General features: G+C 41.4%; 1 protein-coding gene across 1 annotated transcript; it reads left to right on the top strand.

Annotated features, from left to right (window-relative positions):
* Positions 1-329: 329 nt before the first annotated feature.
* On the top strand, positions 330-8,363 carry LOC135612428 (histidine--tRNA ligase, cytoplasmic-like). The gene is made up of 7 exons (XM_065108721.1): positions 330-1,856; positions 3,496-3,675; positions 3,784-4,041; positions 4,274-4,408; positions 4,507-4,788; positions 5,952-6,092; positions 7,564-8,363. The coding sequence occupies exons 1-7, from the start codon at positions 429-431 to the stop codon at positions 7,864-7,866; spliced, it is 2,727 nt and encodes a 908-aa protein (XP_064964793.1). The 5' UTR covers positions 330-428; the 3' UTR covers positions 7,867-8,363.
* Positions 8,364-9,862: the final 1,499 nt, after the last annotated feature.

Consider the following 9,862-nt stretch of genomic DNA (forward strand, 5'->3'; position numbering starts at 1 on the left):
CCCTGCTGCCGTCTTCTCCGGCGTGGGATATGAGACACGGAGAGGCAAAGCACGAAATATGACGACAGCTTAGTCTTTTGCAGGAATGCTCAATTATAAGCGTGTTCAAGAAAGCAAGCAATATCAATTATAATCTGATATGAGAAATCACCTGATGAAGTTTAATCATCTCAGCCAGGCTCGTCCCAGCCGGAATTATAGTATCCGGTCAGGTTCGATCACGATCAAGTCGTCGTCGACAGGGCTGGCTCGGAAACTACAGTAACGGTCAAAGATACGGCCCATGGGCTTATTCGTGTTCGTATCCAGATTCCTTGTTGACGTTCCTACTTGCTACATTTCTATGCGCCATCGTCGTTTAGGGTTTTGGATATCCTTCCTTCAGCCGTCGCTCCCTCCGATCGCGGCCTCGCGACAGATCACCCTCGATGGCTTCGCCCCCGCCGAACTACTCCGTCTCAGTCGGCGGGAAGGGCTCCTCCCTGTCCCCCGCCGCGGTCTACGCCGTCTCCCAGGGCCTCGCCTCCGTGACGATCGACCCCGCTGCCCTCGAGAAGCTCTCCCTTACCAAGCGAACTTCTCCGTTGAACCCCAAGCGCGATGGGCCGTCGAATTCCCGGTTGCTGACCTTGGAAGAGTCCCGCGCGGCCCTCGCCGTCCTGCTCAACAAGTTTGTTCTCTCCGACGCTGCCGTCCGCCCTTCCATCCCCTCCCTCATTGCAGACACGCTAGCCCTCCCGTCCGGTCACGAGTCCGTCGATTTCGGCTCGGCTTTGGGGTTTCTGAACTCGATCTTCCAGTTGAATTCGAAGAACGTTGGCGAGATTGAACTCGGCCGCGAGGAGGCTGGTGTCTTCGAGACCTCGTGCGCGGCTTCTGTTGGTGTCTGCGCCATGTTGGACTGCTGCTCCTCTGCTCTGGTGAAGGTGGCAGATGCCGTGGCAGCATTGTCTTGTGAGGCAGCTCGTGCTGATGTATCTGCATTCGATTTGTTCGGCTCTGGCGATGGATTCTCAATAAAGGATGAGACTGATGTGGCCAGCGACATGAAAGTATTGTTGTTTGGGTCGAAGCTTGTGGGGCAGAATGAATCGGGATCGTTCAATGAGATACCTACAGTCACTGCTAGCTTTAGGGAAGCCGTGAGAACACTCCATGGTCGAACACGGGTTGAGTTGAACTCAACCGTTAAGTTCAAGAAATCAATGGTGTTTGGAAATCACGGAAAGGAGAAAGCTTTTGCAGGTTCAGTCTTGCCACTCGCCATGTCGATGCAATCGATGATTGAAAGTAGCTTGGACCGTTCAAAATCTACCATTAACATGATAAGTGATAATAGCTTACGCCTAAGGGTTGCGGAGGCTTTCTTGAAGGCCTGTCCCAGTTTGGATGGCGTAAGAGATCAGTTCCACTCAATTACTGAAAAGGCTGCCTCTAAGATTGACTATTTACTAACTCTGCACTATGTATATGAATATTTGGTTAAATTTCGGGAGGTTCTTGCTTGGGAGGCAGCAGTGGCTTTGTTTGCCTTAGAAATAGATGACTCGATTGAGAAACCTCAGGTGGATCAAGCAAGCAAGCTTAATGGAGACGTTGCAAAGGGTGAGAAGAAGACTGACAAGAAAAAGAAGAAGGCGTTAGGTAAGGGAACTTCTAGTATAAGACAGCTTCTCAGAGATAGTATTTTGTGCAAGTCCGATCCTTCTAGCGAAAATGTTGTGGTCTTGGTTGAGTGGGCACGTGACCTTGCAAAGTATTTTGATCCCAAAGATACTCGGCTAGATAACCTACTGATAAAGGTGAAGGAAATAGTGGAGAGTAATGAAGTCAGAAGACTTCCTAAAATCCCCAAGGTAAGAAACACAAAATGATTTGATAATGTTTATCTTCTTCTAGTTTGTATATGTCGATTGTTTTTGGACTGTCTTACCCTGGTTGTCACCCTTATATTGTCAAGCTCGTTGGGTTATATCTGTTTGATATTGCATTCTATGCTGGGAGTTACCATCTTTGAACATGCTAAGCATGGACTGTGTTTCTTCACATAACAAGTTTGTAAATTGTTATATGATCTAGGACTGGATTTTAAGTTTCGCCTTAATATTTTACTTGCTTCAAGGCAATTTTAGAACATGTTTTACATTACAAATGTCTCTTATATTGTCAAGCTCCTTCTCTTTATTATATCAGTTTAATATTGCATTATGTGCTGGAAACTAACCACCTTTGGTCATGCTGGGTACAAAATTTATTTCTTAGGCAAATTCTCGGAAAAAACCCCTAACTTTAAGGATTTCCGACAGAGCGTCCCAACTTTGAAAAATTCCTACAGTGTACCCTTAATCGTCTGACAATATCATTTTACCTCTACCTCCGTCATCCCACCATCGCCTATGCCTTGCAGTGTCGTCTTGCACCGCCTCTGCCACTGCCCTTGTGCCCTCGTCAGAACCCCCCCTCATCGTCACTCACAGGCCCTCCTCATCGTCGAGGTCGATAGATTCCCCTCGTTGTTGATTGCGAGTGAGGAAGGAGGGGGGCGGCCCATGTGCCCTCGTTGTTGCCCACAACCCCCTCTCGCCATTGATCGCAGGCGAGGAAGGAGATGAGGCGGCTCATGCGACCTCACCGTTGGCCGCGGGCGAGGAAGGAGAGGGCGGCGGCAGCCCTCATTTCTGGTGGGTCCAACGGGTTAGAGGGGAGGGGAGGCGGCTGTTGGGGTCTTGCGAGGGTGAGGCCTCTGCTGTTGGTCATCTCCATGCGCGTTGTCACCTATGCCGCAAACGATGGCCGGCTGTTCTGAGCAGCGGAGAGTGGTCGCTGACAGGGGTAGGCTAGTTATTTTGAAAAAACGGCACTCTGTAGAAATTTCTCAAAGTTGGGGCAGTATCCGAGAAATTCTCAAAGTTAGGAGCTATTTTCGGGAATTCGTCATTGTTTCTTTACATTTTATAAATTGTTATATGATAATGGACTGGATTATAAGTTTCTTATTCTCAACTTGCATCAAGCATTGTTCTTGGGAATTATTCTGAGGTTTGGTTTGTTTGCATTTATGCTTTCTTCTGCTAGTGGTAGGAATGCAAGAATTGTTATTTTCTTTGTTTTTTTAATGAATGAAGTTTCATTAAAGTCTTATTTTTTGGCTCAACATAACATTTATTCCCTTGCATCTTCAGAAAAAAAAAGTGAACCTCATGCTGTTTCAAGATTTACTGAAGCTTGATGTTCATAAAAAACATGTGAAAATATTTGAGAAACGAAAAGTAGAATTTTTCTTTCGTAATCATTTTCTGATACAGAAAATTCAATATTAGCGACCGTTTAGAATGCCTTTGCATACCTTGATACTCTGTCGACAAACAGGGACACAACATATGTTAAACTAAAACCCATCTATATATTTTCTTAATGTTATTTGATCTCATAAAACATATACAACTCCTTTTATCATTTCAAATAATCATTTTCTTTTTTGGGTATGTTTGTTAGGGCACACGTGATTTTGGCAAAGAACAAATGGCCATTAGAGAACGTGCATTTTCAATCATTACAGGTGTCTTTAAGATGCATGGTGCTGTTGCCCTTGATACTCCTGTCTTTGAATTAAGAGAGACCCTTATGGGAAAGTATGGGGAGGATTCAAAGTTAATATATGACCTTGCCGATCAGGTATATACAAGAATGTTAGTTGTCCTTTTTTTGTAGTGGTTTGTTGTCCTTTGATTTTTAATTGCAAATGGTTTTATTAGCAAGATTGTTCTTTAATTTTTTGTATAGGGTGGTGAGCTCTGTTCTCTGCGATATGATTTAACTGTGCCATTTGCGAGATACTTGGCTATGAATAATATCAATGCATTAAAAAGATACCAAATAGCTAAAGTATACAGAAGGGATAATCCATCAAAGGGAAGATACCGTGAATTCTACCAATGTGACTTTGATATTGCTGGGCATTATGAAACGATGGAACCTGATTTCGAGGTTATCAAAGTCTTGACTGAACTGTTGGATCAGCTTGACATAGGCAGCTATGAGGTAACTTTTCCCTCAATAATTGCACAAAACCATATGTTTTCTGTTCTTAATATTTCATCTTCTTTCTAATATATATCAGAAAACTTTCAACGTGAGACCAACGAGAATTCTGAAAGAAAAAGTTCTTGCCCTTGTAAAATAGTCAGATGTGAGGAACAGTTGTAACTGGCGAATCTAAACTGCTTCTGAATTATTTATGTAGCTATCACAAAGGATCTTTTTTGTTTTGCAGATTAAGCTGAATCATCGAAAGTTACTAGATGGGATGTTGGAAATCTGTGGTGTGCCTTCTGAAAAATTTAGAACAGTTTGCTCAAGCATCGATAAACTGGACAAACAACCATTTGAACAGATCAAAAAGGAACTGGTGAGAACAGTATTGGCTAATTTCAGTGACTGTTAGCTAGTCTGAGAAAGGATTCCAAATATTTTCTCCAGCTTATAAAGCCATTTTTTTTGCTTTAGGTTGACGAGAAGGGTTTAGCAGTTGAAACTGCTGATAAGATTGGTGCTTTTGTGAAGAAAAGAGGCCCACCACTCAAAATTTTATCAGAACTAAAGAAAGAGGGGAGCCAATTCTTGGAGAATGCTGGGTCTGTCCTTGCATTGAATGATTTGGAGATTTTGTTTAAAGCTCTTGAAAAGGCAAAGTGTTTAGACAGAGTGGTTTTTGACTTGAGTCTTGCAAGAGGACTTGATTATTATACTGGTGTTATATATGAAGCAGTTTTCAAAGGATCTACACAGGTAAGATATACCTCAAGCATGTTATGTAGGATGTATATTAGAGATACTCTATGGGCTTTTCTGTTGCCACTCAAGTAGCTGAGTGTTTGGTTGAAGTAATGATTATGTTTGATACTCATGTCAACTTTTTAACACAAAGTCACAAACACATTAGAACTAGTTTCAGAGGATTAAAAGTCAATTTAGCATTAATGCAGCATTTTTCCCACTAGACACTGAATTAGAGTATTATCTTAAACTGTCAAGGAAAGATTCACCTAGTCCCTTGCACCATCAATTATGCTTTCCCATATTTGCATTTGAGCATAATTCAAGGAAATATGCTTCATATATTTCTTTAGATAGCTGGAGTTGTTGGTTCTATTTCGGTACCCACTATGCGCGATGGTTTTCTAATGACTTTATATGTCTGGAAGTCACTGTGAAGAGGATGTCTTATTTTTTGTCCACTTTCCATTAGCTGTGTGTTGATGCATTGAAGTTAATAGAATTTCGGACCATGTGTGGATTTTCTTGTTTTAGAGATGCTCATTTATAAAGGCATTATAGTTACCTAAACTGTATTGTCATATTTCTTCAGTCGCAAACAGGTGCCCATATCCTTAAAATGTGAAAGTAATATTAGTGTTTCTTTGGACTGTCTAGATTTGGGCATAAACTTTTTGCCAGAGATTGGTTACCAGTCTACCCTATCGGTCCCTTGATATGTGCTAAGGAACTTCAAAGCTTATAAACACTCTTTAATCTTGTTCTTTGGGCGAGGGCAACTTTTCCAGGGATGTTGAGTATGAAGTGAGACATTAATTAATAAGAAAATTAGGTCATCTGCAGAAGCTACATTATCATCAACTTTTATGAGCTTTCCCTGAAAAAAAAGATTGTGCAATGCTTTTTGCCTTAAGAATATACTTTGTGTTTGGTTAGGGGTTAAAATTTCTGGACAAAATCATTCATTTAATTCACCCATCTAGGCAGGCTGTTTTGACCTAGATTATTCAGGTTAAACTCCTTTGTTCAGGTTAGTTAACTTTTAATGGCTCGTGCATTTGTCTGTTACACCTGGGAGCACCAATTTAACCCTACCTAACTTGAACCAATTATATTTTTGTATTATTAGTGAGTTAAGGAAGACTGATTCTTTTATCACTGCATCTGCATTCTAGGTTGGCTCTATTGCAGCAGGTGGACGATATGATAATCTAGTAGGGATGTTCAGCGGAAAGCAGGTTCCTGCAGTTGGCGTCAGCCTTGGAATCGAGAGAGTGTTTACAATAATGGAGCAACTTGAAAAAGACCGGAATCAGGTATGCTTTATTTACAAACATTTCCTATACATTCAGTACATGAAAGACAGATATTTTCCATTCATTCTCACTTGTTAAACATGGATGATTTCAAGATTTTTTCAATCCCATATGTTTTATTCTTTTATGGACTGTTCGTGTGACTGTGTCATCTATGCTGTGACTATATCATCTGTGCTACCTTGTAAAAGGTGTACATCTCTAGCACTTTTGCATTATTTAACATATTCCTCTTTTGTTTTTCCCTCATCTGTCGGCTTGAATACTCCATGATTTTATGACTCCGCCACTATCATACGCAAACAAACACAATAATTAGTTTTATCAGTTGTGCATATGAGCTAAGAGTGAGACAAATGAGTGACAGCACCACTTAACTAACACAAACTTACTAGTGATATTTAGAGTCTTTACAAAGATTTGACAATCCATGATATGAGCATGTGATACATGGTTTTTATTAGTCCCATTTTGAGATTATGTTCGTTGAATTTCACTTTTTTTAGGCCTTTAGGACAAGATGAATTTAGTAAAACATGGGCATGTATGCAGCCTTTGTTGTTTTATCATTCCAATATCTTTTCACGTTCCTTCTTTCCAAGCAAAGAGGGAATGCTTCTCTATATCAACAAGAGACTAATTTTGACAAGGCTAAGCAACCTGATTTTGTATATAGCTTACTAAATTGTTTTTTCCTGGTTTTGGATGATGCTCAAAAGTGGGTATATAGAACAGGGAATTGTTCTGAAATTTTTGCTGCTCTTTTGAATGTTTATATAACATATATGATGTTCATGGGGCTATGGACATCTGTTGTTTAAGAAATTCTTTGGTGTGGTGCTTTATTGTGTGTCCACGTGCATGCATAATCACTTGATGACTGAATCGAAAATTTGATACTTAGCCCTTAGGTCTTCAATTTCCTGAAGACTTCAAGGTTTTGATGACATTAACATTTCTTGTACTTGCTAACCAAATTGCTTTGCTTTTATTTTCCTTTTGCATCTCTGTCTGTTTGATTTGGAGCAAAATCCACCTATATGTTAAACTGAGCCTTTCCAATCTAACAGATCACAGTCATCTGTCCCCACCCCCTTTGGAAGAGACAAGCTTAGATTTTGAATGTACTTGCCTCAGAAAATATCCCTTGGAAGTAGAAAGTGAGTTGAGTGAGCTAGCCATTGATTGGAAATGGTGGCAAAGAATGTTCGGATTCTAAAGTGCTGTCTTGTTTGGTTTGCTGACTAATGTTTAGGAATTCGATGAGTGGACAAAGATGCTTCTTAATGTGTTTAAGATAATTTGATCTACTTTTATATATTCATTAATCATTTTATTTCAAATTTTAGGCCACCTGTGAAGGTTTGTCTTTAGAAGATAATAAATATCTTTTTTTGGTTATTCTTCATTGATTTTTACTCAAGTTGGTATGATCATGTACATTGCTGGTTCTGATATTCTGATTTTGCAGTTAATCCGTGCCTCCGAGACACAAGTTTTGGTGGCTATCCTCGGGAAGGATCTCACGCTGGCTGCAGAAATTGTCGGCCAACTGTGGGATGCTAAAATTAAAGCTGAATTTGGGCTGACCAAAAGGGTGATGAATCACATCAACCGGGCGAAGCAATCTGGCATCCCTTGGATGGTCCTTGTGGGAGAATCTGAGGTGAGTAGTGGCATTTTTAAGTTGAAGAGCATCGAAGCCAATCAAGAAGAGGAGATTCCTAGGGAAAAAATTGTTGACGAGCTCCAGAGACGGCTTGGTATTGTCTGAAAAAAGCAACACGGCAGTGAATGCTTTCTTAATTCCCTCCAAAGAGCCAACAGAACCAGACAACACGATGAAAAATCTTCAATAACAGACATTTCGATTCAAAGCATGGAGCATTTTACTTTCTATTTGAGTTGGTATTTAATCCAAGCAAATGCTTAACCTTGAGAGGCAAAGCAGTCGATGGGCACTCAATAACCTGCTAACTCAGGAGCCAGCACTTGATTGGAATCCATGGAATAGATAGACAATACATCTTCAGTAAGAGCTACATTCTTTTCATTTTCTTTCTTTTTTTTTTATTTTGGCTTGTAAGCAGCTCAAGTTTTTGAAGGGTCTTCTGCATCTTCTGCTAGATGATGAAGTTTGTCACCGGTGATCAATGAGACCTCCATTGGTATTTGATCCTCCACACTTGCTTGTGTTTCTGTATAGATGTGTAGGGGATTGTTGTAAGGATGGCATGTTGATTTATCGAGGTTTTCTTATCTGATACAGAACAGGCAGTAGTCGTAGTAGATCTTTTTCAGTGTGCTTGGATAGGATTCCAAGGGAATGAATGCTACGTCATTCTATCCTCCAATGACACACCTCTGATCGGTAACCTTGAAAACAGGGAGGTCGGAGAGAGGGATGGAAATCCAGCCTTCCACTCAACAGTTTCCTTATCGATGCACGAATCTTAAAGCCAGATGTCCAAGGTTCCAATCTCATCGATGCGCAACTCTTAAAGCGAGACGGACGGACGTGGCTCTTGCAGTGCCCTCATCGCACGAGGGTCCAATCTCATCGATGCACAACTCTTAAAGCGAGACGGTTGTGAATCTTACAGTATCTTCATCGCACAAACGTCCAAGCAAGAGACCCAAGGTTCCAATCTCATCGATGCACAAATCTTAAAGCGAGACGGTCATCGATCTTACGGTATCTTTTTTTGCACAAATCTCTAAGCGAGACGGCCAAGGTTCCAATCTCATCTATGAACATATCTTAACGCAAGACGGACGTCGATCTTACAGCATCTTGTTTGCACTAAGCGGGACGTCCATGGTTTCAATCTCATTGATGCACACATCTTAAAGCGAGACGGCCGCGGTGCCTCATCGCACAAACATCTAAGCAAGACATCCAAGGTTCCAATCTCGTCCATGCGCAAATCTTAAAGCGAGTCGGACGTGGATCTTACGTTCCAATCTCATCGACGCACGACTCCTAAAGCGAAACGGACGCAGACGTGCCTTGCAGCGGACCCCCAATGTCCCGGCGTCCCCTCCGGCCCTCCCCCTCCCTGCTGCGCTGCGGCGGCCCTCCTTCCCCACCTTGTCCTCGCAATTATAAGGAATCCCCAAGGCCGCAACGAAACAAGCTTGATGGAGAAACCGGTGGGGAAGAATGACGGGAACACGAAGCAGCAGCAATTTACGATCGCCATCTTCCACTCCGATCTCACCCGTACGGTTTTCTTCTGGCCGATGAAGAAGAGGTGTAGTTCTGAATCATGTTCTTCGAGGATTAATGCATATTTATATTCACTACTTCAAAATCTTAAGTTCGAATCTATATCTATGTTTCCTTTTCAGTGTTTGAGATAGATTTTGTTCATATCTCAATCTTACACCTTCGAGATCTGTCTTGATTTCTTCTTATTCATCTTTGGGGTGATTACACTATCCCAAAGATGTTTCACCTATTTGTTGTAAATGGTGCCTTTGTCATCTCTTCTTCGTCCGTTTTCCTCTACTAGCTTTGGTTTTTAGACCAAGTCAACTGCGTCATACTACTCCCAACAGTCGTGCAAACATGTCTGGATGTCATCCCACACTGCGTTTTGACAGAAACTTTAATCTCGTGAATTCATTACGCGATGACAAGTTTGTCTCATGATGAATTACCTTCTTGTTCATTAAATTGCTTTGCAGATTTCAACTCGAAGGACAAATATCAGAAGGTTACATCTCTCAGCATCTGCATTCACTTATCACTACTCTCTTTTATGGTC

The sequence above is a fragment of the Musa acuminata genome, chromosome BXJ2-5 (assembly GCF_036884655.1).
Source record: "Musa acuminata AAA Group cultivar baxijiao chromosome BXJ2-5, Cavendish_Baxijiao_AAA, whole genome shotgun sequence".
Taxonomy (NCBI): domain Eukaryota; kingdom Viridiplantae; phylum Streptophyta; class Magnoliopsida; order Zingiberales; family Musaceae; genus Musa; species Musa acuminata.

What these genes read in the sequence shown, in the direction of transcription:
- LOC135612428 (XM_065108721.1), top strand. Translation starts at nt 429, where the DNA reads ATGGCTTCGCCCCCGCCGAACTACTCCGTCTCAGTCGGCGGGAAGGGC. An exon ending in TTTTCAAAGGATCTACACAG is followed by an intron (nt 4,789 to 5,951) that starts GTAAGATATACC and finishes TCTGCATTCTAG; the next exon opens with GTTGGCTCTATTGCAGCAGG. An exon ending in TTGAAAAAGACCGGAATCAG is followed by an intron (nt 6,093 to 7,563) that starts GTATGCTTTATT and finishes CTGATTTTGCAG; the next exon opens with TTAATCCGTGCCTCCGAGAC.